Raw genomic sequence first — 17,467 nt, 5'->3', positions numbered from 1 at the left:
GACCACTTACAGTATGAACCATAAACCTGCAGAAAATCCATCTACACGACTCAAGATATTTTACTGATGCGGAATACTAATTACATTACAACAGGTCAATGTTCTCGTAGGCCGAAAAACCGGTGTGGCGTGCGGTCAGTGTAACTGAGTGATACAGAGAAAAAAAAAGAACTAAGCAAGTCGATTAGAAAAGCATGTGATTGTCCTTCTTGGTCGTTATTCTTTGGTCAATATCTGTGTCTGGCTGCCTGCTGGGGTCAGAGACAAACATCCTCCCATTTATTCCAGGCATAAAATAGCCCTCAGATTGCTTTTGGACTTTGACATCTCCCGGATGGCCCAAAATTCAAATCCCTACTGGAATACCCACATAACCTATTAAACATCTGTTTCTAAAATCAACATAGTTGTATTAAGTTCATCCTGTCTACTTGATATCTAATTTAACTCTGACGAAGGCGGAAGTATACGCCGAAACATGTCAGGTATTTGAACACCTACAATACACTGTCTGTAAGAAATGAATCTGGTTTTAAATTAAAATCAACATACATTAAAACATGAAAACAAAGTAACTTACTCCTAAAAATAGAAACATTGTTGGCAAAATGGCAAGGGCAAAAAGACATTTGAGACAAACAAGCAGGAAGCGAAAGGAAACCGGATTGATTCCACACTCACAAACCAGATTAGAACACACTCATTCCAAAGATGCACAGACAATAGCCAACATAGCTTCTTTAAGATACTCTGAGGAATTCTTGCCTCACTCACTTTTACCGTTAGTCAGCGAGAGTACAGATTGTATTCATTTACAATATGTATCATGGAAAATGATATGACATGGAGAGGATTATTTGTTGATTAAAATCTGCAGCTGTAGATCCTTTGGCTACCGTAACAATGAAACGCTACTGTAAGAGTGGAAAGCTACTCCACATGTGAAAAACTCTCCAAAGAAGGAACATCGTCTTCTCAAATGCTGAGCAACACATTTATTTACAAGCTCAACCCACCTGAACATAGAGCTCTCTCAGCTCGTATTGGAATTTCTTTGGATCTGTCGTGATTGTTACGGGTCCGATTTCTGCAAAGAAAAAAAAATGTCACAGGAAATTTTCTCAATTTTCTTAATTCTCCTGACACATATTTAACGAATTCACTGCCAGACGTGCAAAAATGTTTCCACTCTAGTGCCAGGGTTTTTGTCATTGTCACTTGAATTCAAGGACCCACACATATTGAGTTAGGACCACATAAACATTCAGTACAGCGTTAGAAACCTTACACTATCTTCTTTCATCAGTAAAAAAGAGTTAATTCCTAAATTATATAGGTCTGGAGTTATATCTCCTCCTCCTCTTGAAATGAGGGTAGCTGTCAAAAATACAATGCGATACATACATATTGCTTTATATAGCGCTTTAACAACAGCTGAAGCTGAAACAAAGCACTAACATGGAAAAAGGGAAATGCTGCCCCTTGTGGAAAAAAAAAAACATTGCCAAAGGCCATGGCCAGTGCTTTATTGGGACCTAAGCATGAATTTAAAGAACCCAAACAAATTCGGGAATGGCGCTCTCAGTCATATTTTCAACTCCCGAATAAATTTGTGAATGGCAGTGAATGAGTTAAAGGGGAAGTCAAAAATGACCTTTACAGTATGTAATATGTTGTACGCCTCCCACAAGTCCAAGCATGGTCTTCTGATTAATATTGTGTTCGTGGAATGTGAATTAAGCAGCAAAATCCTTACATATGTATCCAGAATATGAATTAATCTTTTTTTCCCACTTACCCTGAAACAGCAAAGCAAATCAGTTGTGTTCATATCGCATGTTTAATACAAAAGGCAATGCATGTTTTTACAAACATGAGTAATGACATTTAGAAGCAAATCACAGAAAAAAAAGTGGCTCACAAAAATAGCCAAAAAAACAATTGAAAGTAAAAAAAGGTGGTTGTCCAGTCAAGAAACTAAAATTGCAAACTGTTTGCCAGAGAGAACTCAAACAATGTGATCTGATCTCACCATTGACATTGGGGGCACTTACCATTTTTGATTTTTATGAGCTACTAAACTCGCCATGGATGATTTCAGCCGCTGCTATCTTGTCAAAGACGAGTTGGTATGGCTCTGTATATGGCTCTTGATACTTTCACTATGTACAGTTTTTTTTTATGAAACGGTTTTGCACATTTACAGTATACAGTAGACATTTTTATTTTGCTATGCTTAGAATATCTTGTTTTCTATCCTTTCATCCCCCCACCCAATTCCCTTTCAAATTGCTGCTGTGTCCTGCAAATTTGCCGATTGTGGGACGAATAAAGGTTTTCTGATTCTGATAACCTGAAAGAAGGAATTAGTGGGCCTAGGCCTCACTTCTGATTTATGGCCAGATGATGTTAGCCCTGCTAACTTTGCCAGCTTGCTTCAAGTCATACACTGCATTTCTCAGGTGTGCATTTACTGCAGGCATGTCCAGTTCTGGGCTTGGTGGTTTCTTGTACTGCCTGTTTTCCAGCTCTCACGGCTGCAACACACCTGATTCAAACGATCAGCTCATTAGCCCGCTCTGAAGCAGCATTAGAATTATTCGAATTATTTGAATCAGGTGTGTTGGACCTCGGAGAGCCAGAAAATCGGTAGGTCAGGGGCCCTTGAGGAATGACTTGGGACAGCCTTGATTGATTATTATTTATTTTGTTACTGCACTTTTTTGCCTTGCATTACTTGTGAGTACAATTTATGTTTGAGTTTATGAGTCTGAGAAGCGGCCTTCTCAATGCAAGTTCTAATCAAGGAAAGTTTAACATGATAATAGTTATATTCTTATTGGATCTCTTAGCTTAAAGCATGTTTCCTGGAAAAGAAAGCGAGTCCACTCAATTTACAGAATGCAGGCACGTCCTGAGGCACAGTCGGAAAGGTACCACCTCAACCTCTTTGTGAACCAAGAAAAAAACATGTATGACAACATGCCGTGCACGAGAAACCTGACTACAATCCTGGCTGGAAAGAAAAGGAACGGACAGAAGATTATGACAAAGCACACATAATTGACATGAATAAGTCAAGGTGAATGCTGGTAAAATTGTCAAGAACAACCAAGGAAAAAAAATGCATCTAAGATCCTATAAACAGGAAATAAATTTCAGCACTTCTGCATTTTGTCTTTGTTTGCTGGGAATGCAAGTTGACGTACGTGAACTATTCGTACATCTTTGGAATTTCAGGTATTTATCCATCCAGTCCAAGATGGCACCCGAGTAGGCAGCCGTCAGCAAGTGCTCTGATGAGCCTTGCTTTTGTTGTTGTTTTTGTCTTGTTTTTGTGTTTTCTTTTGTCACTTTGTGTTGTTGTGCGTTGTGTGGAACGGATACGGATTGTTTATCAGCATTTTTGACCACGACATTCAGCAAGGAGGAGACTGTGCTGAGCGGTTGCGCCTTTTCGGCAGCATGAATATGCCAGTACTGTTTTTGAATGGGGGGAATGTCGGTGCCATTCGACTGTCATCCCTGGACAGCTCTGGGGCCATTGTGCTTTTTTGCGCCTGTAATGGGCAGCATCGTCACAGCCCCACTTTGTTCAGTGGAAGGTCGGTGCTGTTGGACAGTCTGCGGCTGGATGGATACATGGCTTGAGGAGCCCGCGATAAGAAGGAAGAAGCGTCAGCGCAGAGCGCCGATGCGTATATGGAACTGTAGCGGGATGGAATTGAAGCTGATTTATGGGGGACAGGAGATGTGAGACAATCTCTTTTTGTCAATGGATGCTACAGCTGCGTGTTTGCTTTCAACATTTAGCTTGTAGCAGATGTACAGATTCCACCATGATGTCCCTGATCCACTGCTGAAAAGGACACTTTGATCCTCTCCTCTTTCATCTAGAACTGCTTCATGTCACAAAGAGGGTACATCAAGTGCTAAAGAATGAATGACTCTCTGTGTCTTTGTGTTGTCATGTTATTTGTTATTTAGTTTTTTTTTTGTTCTTTTGACTTCAAGACGGCGCCGCGAGTACCATAATTTATGACACAACAACTGGCAATATCATTTACAAAAGCACACGCATGCAGTACTGGGCGTGGCATCACCTTAATCGTCTACAACACAGGCTATTTTCCGGAGCAATTACACATCAATAAATCTGCATGAGAAATTAGAAATTGTCACTATACGTGATACTGCAAACACTTAAAAATAAAAGGAAATTTAAAATCATTTGTCCACAAAGTTTTATGAAGTCCACCAAGAATATGCAATCTTTAACAAGATTTTACGCGAAATTACAAAATGTCAGTTTAATATAAGAAAAACAACAAGACGTTCACAAAACGAACTATTTGTTGAAAATAAAAGTAAACAAATATTTTTCATTTGTTCTTGAGAATAGGCCTACATGCGACAGCGAGTTGTCCTCTCCTTCAGCCATTGTGGGTTAAAAAAGCGAGTAGATATACTTGGCTTTTCTGCTAAAGTTTCCGGGTCTGATCTGTTGTAGCTTGGTTGATTTGCATAGCGCTGCCTCCGCTGAGGGCTGAGGTAAAGTGAGTATCCAATCACAGGGCGCGTACATGTCATGTTCAACGCGAGGCCCTCTAGCTGGCCTTACTGTGCCAACTCGTAATCTGATTGGCTATCGCAACTATATATCAACTACATGTGCCCGTTCATGTACAGCGCACAGACGCCCTCACTGTTGATTCTGAAGGCGTTGTTCAAATTTCATACAGCCTGGCGACACAAGCTAGCTGAATTCTGATTGGATTAAAAACTCTGACCTAAAACTACAACATTGAAAGGAGCATAACCAAATGGATATAATATAACATCAAGAAAACAGTATGTAAAATAATTATATATATATATATATATATATATATATATATATATATATATAATATATATATATATATATATATATATATATATATATATGTTTTTTATATATATATATATATATATATATATATATATATACAGTAAAGTCTCGTTATATCGATATTCAAGGGAGTCCGAAAAAATATCGATATAACCGGGACTATCGATATATCCGACCCTGTTTGCATGTAATTTTCTCCGTGCGTGCATAGAAATAGTATCGATATAACCGGGACTATCGATATATCCGATATCGATATAACGAGACTTATATATATATATATATATATATATATATATATATATATATATATATATATATATATATATATACTTTTTTAATGAAATTGACTTTTATTATAATTATGATAATGATGTCTGATTATGTTAGGCCAGCAGAGAAGGCCTTGCTGGCTCTGACGGCCAACCACTGTCCAAATGGATATATTGTGTTTTATTAAAATCAATGATTATTTTGGAAATAAAAACACCTGTAATTACCTTATATGGCAAAACAGGCCAGGCCATGTGATACAAAATAAAATAAAATAAAATAAAATAAAATAAAATAAAATAAAATGTGTGTTGTTATCTGAGTACTGCTGTCCTAACTGATCACAAACATAAAAATGTTAAGTACAGTTTTACTGCCGCCGGTCAGTTGCCTATTTGTTTCAGATTTCATGTTTTTTTAAATAAAAAAACTTGGTCTATTTCAAAATTGTACAACACCAACAAAATCAATGGCAGTTGACTAGAAAGGTTTCATTGTGGGTGATAGGGTAGTCAGGGTCTTCACCATTTTTTCTTTCATATGTCATATGTTCTTCAAAACAAGTAGCACTTACAGCACTAATAAGAGGCAACAGAAGCTATAAACACATGTTGTGTATTGTCATTTTGCTGACTAGTTGTAAAATATGCCAGAACAAGAGTGGCTGTCCGTAACCATCAGCTATGGGGCGTAATTCACTCCATCGGTCCCTCTGAGAGAACACATGTGGAACTGCATACTGTTAACTTGCATTAGTGTGAGTGAGCATGCAGCGTAGAATGTGCGCATGTTCGCTTCGATTGGACTTTTATGACCCAAGTTAACAGACGAAGATTTTCAGGAGGCAAAATACAACAGCCAAGCCGGCTATCAAATAGTATATCTCGAGATGTTGGAGAAAAACACAAAAATTTGTTTTTCAGCCCCACATTGCCTTTGCTTGCTTGACTTCTTGTATTTTCCGTAGCGGCGGCACGTTGTTTATGCTTTATCACCAAACGAGCTACCTTCCACTGTTTTCTAAAACATTTTCTCCACACTGCTTACAATGTCACCATCTGTGATTTAAGCTGCATCAGGCTTTTATTTGGTACTACTAAATTGAGCATGCGATGTAAAAGACCATCATGTTTTTAGGCTGCTTTTTGTGTCACCATTAAGGTTAGAACAAGGAGGTACCGCAAAAAATTGGGGCACAATCCTCTCTTACTTAAACGACAACCAACATCACTTTTTTTGTTTCCGAGCTGACATCAGAAAAACGTTTAAAATACCCAAAACACGCAGGATGATATTTTGAGTCGAATGCAAAACACCAATAAAAATGACTTCAAGTCTCTAAAAACTACAGTAAAGTCTCGTTATATCGATATTCTCGGGAGTCCGAAAAAATATCGATATAACCGGGACTATCGATATATCCGACCCTGCGCGCATGTAATTTTCTCCTTGCGTTCATAGAAATAGTATCGTGATAAGCGGTACTATCGATATAACGAGACTTTACTGTACTTCAATTTGAACCCGGAAGTGGCCAGTTTAAGAAGTTCCCGCCCCCTTGTTTGTGGTGTCACGCCAAGACGTCTTGCCTTGCACGAGAATCAAAACAATGGCTTCAGATTCGGAGAAAATGCTTTCTTGTTACTCATCCAGTTATGAATATGATTCAAATAGTTCTGAAGAGGAAAGCATACATGTTTGCAATCGATTAAAGAATTTATTTTGGGTCATTTTGAGGCATCTGGAGAGAAATGTAGCACACACAAGATGGCGACAAAGCTCCGTGGAAAGTGGCTGATTTTTCTCCTTGGCATTTTTGTCAATGAATATCAAATAGTTGTTCGGTGTAACACACAACGATTAACCATCGCGTTACTTATGTGTTTTCCTTCTAATTTCGCCATCAACACGGAACAACACGAAGTTTTCAGACCAACCAAAGTACCGCAAAATGCATTGAGGTGATGAAAGGACTGCGACAGTATGTCCTTTCTCGGTCAGGGGTGTTCCTTCCGTGACGTGACGTCAGGACTCGTCACCAACTCAAAAACAAGACTTCCGGAATATTCAGCGCGAGTCTTAACACGTAAAAAGAGCTATGTGCGGTGGAATTTTTGTAAAATACGCTCAGTAGAAGTCATTTGAAACGATTTTACAAATTATGGACACAACTTGTCCAGAGGCGTCGGTTGTCCTTTAAGTAACTGTATTGTTCCATTTTGGGGTCATGAAGTCTATCAACGTATACATTAAAGGATTCCTTATTTTTACTGAAAGCTTTATTTCAGGCGATTTACACTTAGACGTTACAGTTGAATTCCCCATGTACAATTCAAAATGCCTCAACACCTTTCTCAAAGGAATTTGATGAATCAGAAATAAAAGTGAATTTCATTGCCAAGCTGGTTTGGTTCATACATCATAACAAAAGCATACAATGACACCTATTAAATGGGTACTCCTGACTTTATGTGAGTGTTGATTGGATACACTGGTATCTCTGATGGGGAATGCAGAGGTGGGTGTCATCAGAAGGGAAGATCTAAGTTTTCTGAGGCTGTCTGACCCATATCTCCACAGCTGAACGTTGAACTTTACGGCTGTTCTACTGTGCACTTGAACTCCCTGATGAGTGTATGGTGCACAATGGCTAAACACACATCTGGATGACATTATGATAATCAAGGTTTTTTGGGGGGGTTGAAACTCAAAGCACAACAGAGAAAATAGCGTACAATTAACAGCCCTCCCAATTTTAATCAATATCATCTTTTCTGACAATACTTGAAGACTTCTCGGACCAAAAAAGGTTTGATGAGGCATAACTATGCTTTTCTGATGAATTCCAGATGAAACTTCTTGGAGACGGAGCAACTGTCGATTGCTCCCTTGGCTCCCTGGTAAAATGATCTTTGCAGAACTCATAGGCACGCGGGTCGATGAAATATATAATTGTGGTCTTAATCCAAAAAGAATGTCCATCAAGGCTCCAAAAAGTCCTGAGAATGCGTAAGAGCTGCGAGATAATGTCGTTCCTGAGTCGGAACAGCTTTGTTAACTTTTCAATGCAAATGTTCATCACAAAGTCAAATATACTAAAATATGGTGGCGGGATCTTCACGGGGTGATAAACCACCTGACCCGTGTTGTTTTTCGACAGCAACGAGGTCAGAAAGAATCTTGATTCATGTCCTTGGCTTGAGCATTCAAAATGATGCCATCTTTGCTCAGTTTTGAAGTCTCAAAAGCCATTGCACCAAAAGGTCACAACGAGCAGGAGAAATGATGTGATTATCAACATGATCTTTGCAAGGTCATCATTTTATGGAACGTTTGATTCACTCCATTGCCCAAATTCCTTATTTGAAGTGAAGTAGGGGCTCTACACACTAAGTAGCAACATGCAACCACAAATCTGCAAATCGCACGACTGAGCACTTTATAATGAGTGCATTCAACCGAGTGTTAGACTGTCTTGTTTGTTTTAAAGAGCAGAGTGTAATTACATGCTCAAACTGACAAAGAAACTCAAGATGCAGCAGATTAGCAAACGAGGCCACACACGCAGATGCTTATTAAGAGATTTCCATTTTGTGTTCCAGAGCTTACTAAAGCAAATTTGGGCTTTGCCCAGATGTGGTGGAGAAAAAGATTGATTATACTGCATGGGTCTTCTTTTTGGGCAATAGTTGCACATGAACATTTTAACAGCAAATGTCAGTCTCATTTACATTATTCCTTTGAAAACAGTGGACAACGAAGGGTGACGTGTTTCATTATCATCTTTACAATAGTTCAATTGTCTGTCATAATCATGCAAAAATAAAAAAACGGTCCAATTTAAGATGTTTTTTTGTAGATACACTTGTGATAGTTATACAGTAAAGTCTCGTTATATCGATATTCAAGGGAGTCCGAAAAAATATCGATATAACCGGGACTATCGATATATCCGACCCTGTTTGCATGTAATTTTCTCCGTGCGTGCATAGAAATAGTATCGATATAACCGGGACTATCGATATATCCGATATCGATATAACGATACTTTACTGTATTTTCTTTGTAATTAGTGCATAACACTCGACAGAATGGTACATCTTAATCAACCCTCTGAAAGATGATCATGGTTAAGTGTAAAACTTAGAGAAAATGATTCAAATACTCATAGTTCATTTCATGTACATTTTAGGGTATGGCTATCCAAGTCTTTTTTGTATGTCCCCGCAGCTACATTTTCCCCCCAATTTCGTAGCACTAGCTTAAACATACCAGAATGGGGCTACAAACCCTTTTGTTTTGGTCTCATGTTTAACAAATTGACCGTAGCCAATTGTGTCAGGATTGCCGAGCGGTCCAAGGCGCTGTGTTCAGGTTGCACAGTCCCCAGGAGGCGTGGATTTGAATCCCACGTCTGGCAGAAATTAATAGATTTGTTTGCAGGTCAGGCAGCATCACCAACCGGATAGAAAAACACTGCGCCTTCTACAGAAACTGCAAATGGAACGGGCAGTGTTTGCCGCTCAGGCACCAATTACACAAACAATTTTGGTAAATGCTGACATAAGGTGGTGTCTACCACTCATCCATGAAGATGGGATGTCAAGATACATTACTTCTCCCCCACACATCACTTCAGCATGGGCCAGGGCCCACAGGCAACGTGACCTTCACCCTTGCAGCCTGTAACTCCGGAAACGTGTTGTTTTCTTGACACGATATGAATACAGGCATTCTTGTCGATCTGGCTACCTTGCTTCATGCATCAGCACCACAGGGTTTTAAACACAACTGGGGAGCAATTTAAGACGTTCATGCACCCTGTAACCTGATAACATGATGCAATGTCCACTTAAGTAACCACTGTCAGGAAAGGGTTACACTGTTGGAGGCAAAACATCTCTTCAAGGGTTTCCTCCAGAGCTTGCTATTTTCTTTCATGAAGGTGTCTCGACACCAATCTGCATTGGCGAAATGAATGGGTTTAGCATATATGCACTACATTTTAAGTATAAAGCATATTACTGTGGGTAATAAAATGCTACAGTACGATGCTGATTTAGAGAGTTTTTAAATAATGAATGACTGTGTGGAAATATTAAGCTGTATTTGGCAAGGGCTATTGAAGGCCTTTACATGGATTTTAGGAGGCTGCTTTAAGGGATAATTTTAGTAGAGGCATATAAAAATGGTCCATATAAATTATCTCAAATTATTTTCAAATTGCTAAATGTGGCATAAAATATTCCCCCATATGTATTTTGTTAAAGCAATAAACTTAACATAAAGGGTAAAACTGGGGACTAAAAGTTGCACCCTCGGAGGAAATCAGTGACAGCTCTGATGAAAATCACCTGAGATGCCTCGGGTGGTCAGCCCTGACAAATAGACCGAGCTTTATCCTGTTTAGGGTCACGGGGGGTGCTACAGCCTATCCCAGCCATCTTCGGGCACTAGGCAGGGGACATCCTGAATTGTTTGCCAGCCAATCGCAGGGCACACAGAGACAAACAATCAGTCATTCCCACACTCCCATCTAGGGACAATTTAGAGTGTTCAATTAACCTATCACGCATGTTTTTGGAATGTGGGAGGAAACCGGTGTAACCTGAGAAAACCCAGGTAGGCAAGGGGAGAACATGGTCTTGACCTCACGACCTCTGCACTGTGAAGCCGGCATGCTAACCACTTGATTACCTCACCGGCAGCCCGGTAGTCACTTTGTGATTTGTTTTTTTAGTCTTTGGGTATGTGTTTTCTTCCTAAATAACGGGTGGAACCCTCGATCACTGAAAGCCAAATGAAAGCTGTTGTGATAAGGCTCTTTGGGTGAGGTCGCTCCCCATCCCCAAAATGTAAGACAATTCCCAATATCCTCTATCAGGTTGAAACAGAGATTGCACCTCTTTTCTCCTCCATTTCCTCATCTGTCTTTTGACATTCCTTCCTAATAGCATCATTATTGACTGTGTCCAGCCAAAAGTAGCTTCCCTGTAATCTTGCACACATAGGCGGGGCTCCTAAAACATAAATGGCCACTCTAAAACAAAAGAAAAAAAACACAAAGGTAAAGGGGGATGGTGAACAATGAGCGTCAACAAAGCTCTAAAATGAGCACCTTTGATCACTTAACCATTATGGCATCGCCCTACGCTTCAAGTACGAAGTCCTCTAACTAAAGACAGCTGGCAAGAGCTCGGCAGGTCAAGTCGTCAATTTAGCAGAATGAAATAGGACAAAGCCTCGGGTAAAATTTTTAGGTATAAATTATGTTGGTGATCGACGCAAAGTACTTTGTAAATTCGGAATGTGCAGCTATTACATTTTAACATTTCCTCTCTTCCGAATGACCGAAGAGATTAACAGATGGAAAATGTGTAAAATCGAGGAATCTGAATTGTTTATCAGAAGTCTGAATTGTTTATCAGGGTCAAAAAACTAAGAGCTGCAAGCAGATTAATTAAAGAGTGTTGTGCTAAATCCACTAGACTGCGTCTCAGGAAAATAAGCCGTCAAGTTTCATTTTGCTTTCTCACTTTGCAGGATGGAAAGGTCATGGGATTGAGGGGGTTTCCTGACTGAACCACATATCCAAGCATCCTCTTGACGCTCACTAGACATACACACACACACACATACACACACACGCACACGCACGCACGCACACACACACACACACACACACACACACACACACACACACACACACACACACTAAAGCACACAACACAGGGTGAGTCAAACACAAACACACTCTTGGATGTTTACTGTGTCACAGTTCTGGTCTTTGATTGAAAAGCAGCCAACACAAACAGGAGGGACTGGGTAAGCAGAGGAAATGCTTTAAAATCTAACAGACAATTTCTAATGATTAAAAACAGGTATTTGGGAAAGCAAAATTAAAATATAGTGTCAAGAAAGAACAAAAAAGAACGTTTGGGGAGAAATTCTATGACTTTGGCTTGCAGTGTGCTGCGCTGTTCATTCAACCTCCAGTTCTCTGAAAGTTTTGGAGAACATATTTGCCTTTCCTCGTAAAAGCCTTCACACAGAAATTAATGTCATATGGCGAACAAACAAAAAGGCAACAATAGAGCTTTTGTGTGATTACTTTTCTTGGTGAGGCTCGAACAGTTGCTTAGAATTAAGACTTAACCAACCGTTGATTATCTGCTAATGATCTAACTTTTTTTTGTCTTTCCCCGGGGGCATGACATAATTAATTATTCACTGCTGGACTGCGCATCGTTTCTCCCATAAGATAATTATTATTCTTGGCAATACAGATGCCTGCTCAAATAAATAATTGCAGAAATGATCTTGAAAACAATCTGGGGCATGCGGAAAAGTAACTAAAGAAAACAAACATCTGGAATAGGAATCCCTTTCTTACTTGCACTATACTTCAATCTCATGGCAACAATTATCCCTGTTAAAAGCATTAAGAGTAAAGAGTAAGAGTAAACTAAAGTCTTGAATACAATATTTTATTTTATGTGAAATACCCTGCTTCAGATATGAACAGAACCGCACAGAATCAAAGAAATGACTATTGGGTATTTAGTTGTTTGTCCTGTCTTGAGACAATAGAGGCAAATGGCCTACTGTACTTCGCTGCAACCAGCAGAGGTGCTGCTCCTGAATGTAAATTACATCATTTGTAATATGAGGAACAAGGTAAAAATCCGCCCATGGCGAGCAGCTTGGGTGGCTAAAGATCCAGAGCCACTTTCAAGCAATGGTCAAACTTCACGGTCTGACAATTTTCACATGATGGGCGTGATCAACACACAATCCCCAAATTCCTGAAACTTGTTCTGAAATTCTTGCTTGTTCTTGCTCTTCATTTTTCTTTTTTTAATTTGGCTTCACTAAATTATTGGTTCAGGAGGGACTGCCAATTGGCCGCTACAATTTTTTTATATCCTTGAGTCATGGGTACATTTCGTGGCCCTAGAAATGTACCCATGATTAGATTGTGATGTCGTCCAATAACTGGCCTGATTGGGTAAATTAGTTTGGTGAGTGAGTGACAGATGCCCACCCAACCCTAATTCCCGACAATGGATTATCCACCGTTCTTGTTTATAAGGCAAAATAACTAATTTGCACATACTGTATATGTATTTTTTCATGAATGCTATCTATGGAAATTTGTCTGAGCATGTATGCAATTTTGAGAATTTCTCCATTGTGAGACCAATAGAGGTTTTCTTAACATCAATCACCAGTTGAAGGTGGTTGGACTCAATGACGACACTTTTTTCCCCACTAATCAGACAATGACGTGCGCTTTATATGACATATGATGTTGTAAAGTATTCCTACGATTCCCCTCTACTTGACAACTGTACAACAGACCACGTTGTCATTCAACAACAGATTGCAAGTTTGTCAAAACTGTCATTAGCTGGTATAACTGTGTGTGTACAGTCACAGTTGCAAATTTTGTCATGCTAAGATGAAATTGTGTAGACCAAAGTATCCCGAAGTTCTCCAAATAAGGTCAAAAGCAGACATTTTAGGGATAGAAATAAATGCTCATAAGAGAGAATCCAAACAGCAGTAAGTTATGGGTCAGAATGAGAGAGCACACTGGGCGATAATAATCATCAAGTATTAGCTTTACAAAACTAAATCAAGGCAGTACACCGGAGTTGTCAAACTCTTTTTTTTTTTTTTTTTTTTTTTTTTTTTTTTTTTTGCTGCTGGGCAAATTGTAGTTACTCTTTCCATTCTTAGAAGAAGTACAGATGACGGCTGAAGAAAGCTTTTCATCGATGGACCACTCCTGTACGACTAAGAGTTTACACAGATGTACTTGATTTGCTTTTGCGGACCGAATAAAATGATGTAGCGGGCAGATTTGTCTCCTGGGGCCTTGACTTTGACACCTGTGCTGAACACCATCGCTAGTGGATGATAATGATCGTGACGGCCGAGCTGAACACGTTATGCGGACACCAAACCTCACCAGAAGGCTGGAGGTGTGAGCAACGGGGCAGATCGAGAGTAAACTACGAAATTTATCACTTTTTATCTCTTTTCTAAGTAAGGAAGCAGCAGAGCTACGAAACTACGAAATGTATCACTTTTTATCTCTTTTCCAAGTAAGGAAGCAGCAGAGACCAAATGCAACGAACGTGAAGGAAATGGTGCTTTTTCAGACCTGGATCATGGAAGGGGACCAGAGCGAAGTTATAGAGCGGCCGGTTCGGTCTACTCAGTGATGTCTCCAGAATCTTGGACGCCCCCTCTATAACTTGGACCAGGTCGTCGTACATAGAGCCGGTCACGTCAAACACGAATGCGAGGGTGGATGCGCCCTCCGGAATGTCCTCTTCAACGGCTGTGGTGCGCGCGTCCTGCCCGAAAGAAAGCGACACTGAAAGGGCAAACAAAAACCACCCAAATCGGGTGCCCATTTCAGTTCCGCAAAAAATATTCGATTAAATACAAAACGCAACAGTCAATGAGTGTTTTGTAAAAATATTAGCTAAACAAAAGTAATGCGCATTGATCCAGCTTGGGTGCCCTTCCGTGCTTCCCTCATCAGAGTTGCGGGGATCGTCGTGCCTGCTTTTTGCCTTAAAGTCGCTCTTGTGTGTCTTTTCTGTGGTGAGTGAGGTGTGCTGGGACAGTGGTCCTTGCTGAACTCTTAAAGACCACCTCTCACCGTGCAGAGGCTAGGAGACGCATACAAGCACGCAGAGCAGCGCCTTGATTGGACGATGACTTTTCTGTACCGTGTTTTTTTTTTTTTTTTGGTGTGGGGGGCCGTTGTTAACACGCAACATTACGCGATGATCATATAATGTATTACAGAGCATATCATGTATTACAAAGTCTTTTGCGTTGTATTGTTATTCTATCAATAAAGTGTGTGTGAGTGTGCACGTGTGTGCGTGTTCGTGCGTGCATTTTCGCGCACGCGCGTGCGTGTATGTATATGCATATTTTAGTATATTAATTTACATCCATCCATCTTTTTTCCGATCTGCTTTATCCCCACAAACGTCGCGGGGTGCTGCAGCCTATCCCAGCTGTCTTCTGGCAATAGGCGAGGGGACACCCTGAACTGGTTGTCACCCAATCTGTCCCGATTTGCAAGGTGGTGGTGGTCCCCAAAAATGCAAGCAGGAGGGAGGAGAAGGGTGTGTTTGACAAAATGTCGTCGAGAACAAAATCTCAAACAACAAAGTTATCAGAACAAAAAGGTCCAAAGTAGCAAACAAAACATGACAAGGTGAAACAAACCTGACAGGACACTAGATGGTCATGCCGGGAGTCCTTTTAACTGCCACTGATTAAAATGACCAACAATTGTGCAGTTGCAGGCGGGGCCCTGCAGTGCCACCCTTTGGTCGTAAACCAAAACGTAACACAATCGCAGGGCTCACGCAGATGAACAACCATCCATGGTCACACTCATACCTAAGGAAAATGTGCAGTGTTCAATCAACTTGTCATGCATGTTTTTGGAATATGGGAAGGAACCGGGGTACTCATAGAAAACTCACACAGGTCCTGTGGGCGTCGTCCTCGCTGCTTTACGACCCTGTCGCAACATTATGTAGCAGTGTGACATGTGCTACATTTACCCCCCTCACTGAAAGAACCAGAAAAACTCTTTAAACAACACGCAAACTCCATACAAGGAGGCCATCGCTGGAATTGAACCGGGTTAATTAATTTCTGCACACATTCCATCCATTTTCAGATGTTCTTGTAGACTGAATTGAATGTTTATTAGTGCCACAATTCAATATTCAGTGGGTCCTGCAATTTGAGCGAAAATGACAAAACCCCTGGCACTCTAGGGGAGACATTTTTGCACATTGTCTGGCAGTAAATGAGTTAAAACAGATTCAGGATTGCAGTGACGTGCAGTCAGGGGAGGCAGGTGAGGCAGTACCTCACCTGTCATGGAAATATCAAATGAAAAAATAAATTAAACAGTTATATGTATTCAGTGATTTGTACTTTAAAGTTCTTGTCCATTTAACTTCACCGTTTTTGGATTTTTTTCAAAATCGTTGAATTTTCACATTTACCGTTCAAATACTAAGTAGTGACGAGCAGTGAGGCAGCAGCCGGCTGAGCCTCACCATGGATTGCAGTGTTTATTTTGTTTTATTTTTATAAAATCGCTGTGCGTAGGTGAGGCAAACAGTTCTCCCGCCTCATGACAGGGGGCGCTTGTGATTCCAGAGATACTTCCGACTCCACGTCTGCAGAATAATAGAATTAGAGACAGAAAGCTACAGTAAACAGTAAGCGAGTAAAGTGCAACCCTGCAGTCATTTTTTCGTGTTGCTTGGCCTCACTTTCAGAATGGAGGATTACATATCTAAATTGAAAGAATTTTCTAAACTGGACTTTCAATCGAAGCAGGAGGTAATAATTAAAGGAAGATCAACACCGGAGCTAAAAGGTTTGCTTCAGACAACGGGACACAATACTGGCTCTTTTCAGGCGGACTGGTACACACGAAAAGGCTGGCTGTGTGGATGTCCAGCAAGAAATCGCCTTTTCTGCTTTTCCTGCCTTCTGTTCTCAACTTGTGACAATGTCTGGACTCAAATGGGATCTTGCGACCTGAAAAATTTACAACGGAGCCTCATCAAAAATGAGCGAAAGCTCTACATCAGCATCCACAATACTAAGGTAGAGGACAACCGGGAGATTTTAAAAGATCTCATCAATGCCACCTGCTTCCTTTCCAAACAACAGCTGGCATTTCGTGGAAATGATGAAAGTAAAGGCTCTGCTAATCGTGGCAACTATGTTGAACAATTACATGCTTTCTTTCGCTGAGAAAGATGACAGGCTAGCGAGTCATTTTGGGACATCCACTGTATTTTCTAGCCTGTGAAACAGAATACAGAACGATTTAATTGAAGCAGTTGGTGATGTCATTAGAAATGACATTAAAAAGGAGATCGGTGCAGCCCCATTTGTTGCTGTAGAAGTAGACGAGATTGTCATTCTCAGCACTGAAAACATACAGTCGGAACAGGACTGATCAAGGACGACTTTCTTCACTGGCAGTGATCTCCGTTGAGACAGAGAGACTTTTAAAACATAAGAAAGATAAGGAAGGCTTCTACAAAGAAGTTATCGATGCCTTTCTTCAGAAGGAGCGGCACATGGACTTCATTTACGAGTAAAGGTAACACGCTAAAAACTTTTTTTCTATGCTGCAGTTTGTATATATAAAGAATGCTGACATGAAATTTTAAACAAAATACGTTAACTGTTGCCAATCAAATGGTGAATAAACTACTCTGTAGAGTCATATGT

At 40.2% G+C, this 17,467-nt stretch overlaps 1 protein-coding gene across 1 annotated transcript in view; it reads right to left on the bottom strand.

Annotated features, from left to right (window-relative positions):
- The window catches only part of hmcn1 (hemicentin 1), a 106,501-nt gene extending 91,579 nt beyond the window's left edge, over positions 1-14,922 (bottom strand). The window contains exons 1-2 of the mRNA XM_089001763.1: positions 14,334-14,922; positions 1,017-1,087 (exon numbers count right to left, since the gene is read on the bottom strand). Coding sequence (XP_088857889.1) covers positions 1,017-1,087; positions 14,334-14,589 — 327 coding nt within the window. The 5' untranslated portion in view covers positions 14,590-14,922. The remainder of the gene's footprint in view (positions 1-1,016; positions 1,088-14,333) is intronic.
- Positions 14,923-17,467: the final 2,545 nt, after the last annotated feature.

The sequence above is a fragment of the Hippocampus bargibanti genome, linkage group LG07 (assembly GCF_051943395.1).
Source record: "Hippocampus bargibanti isolate YZ-2025 linkage group LG07, ASM5194339v1, whole genome shotgun sequence".
NCBI lineage: Eukaryota > Metazoa > Chordata > Actinopteri > Syngnathiformes > Syngnathidae > Hippocampus > Hippocampus bargibanti.
The sequence above is the reverse complement of the archived record's forward strand: the minus strand, read 5'-3'. Positions and strand labels throughout refer to the sequence as shown.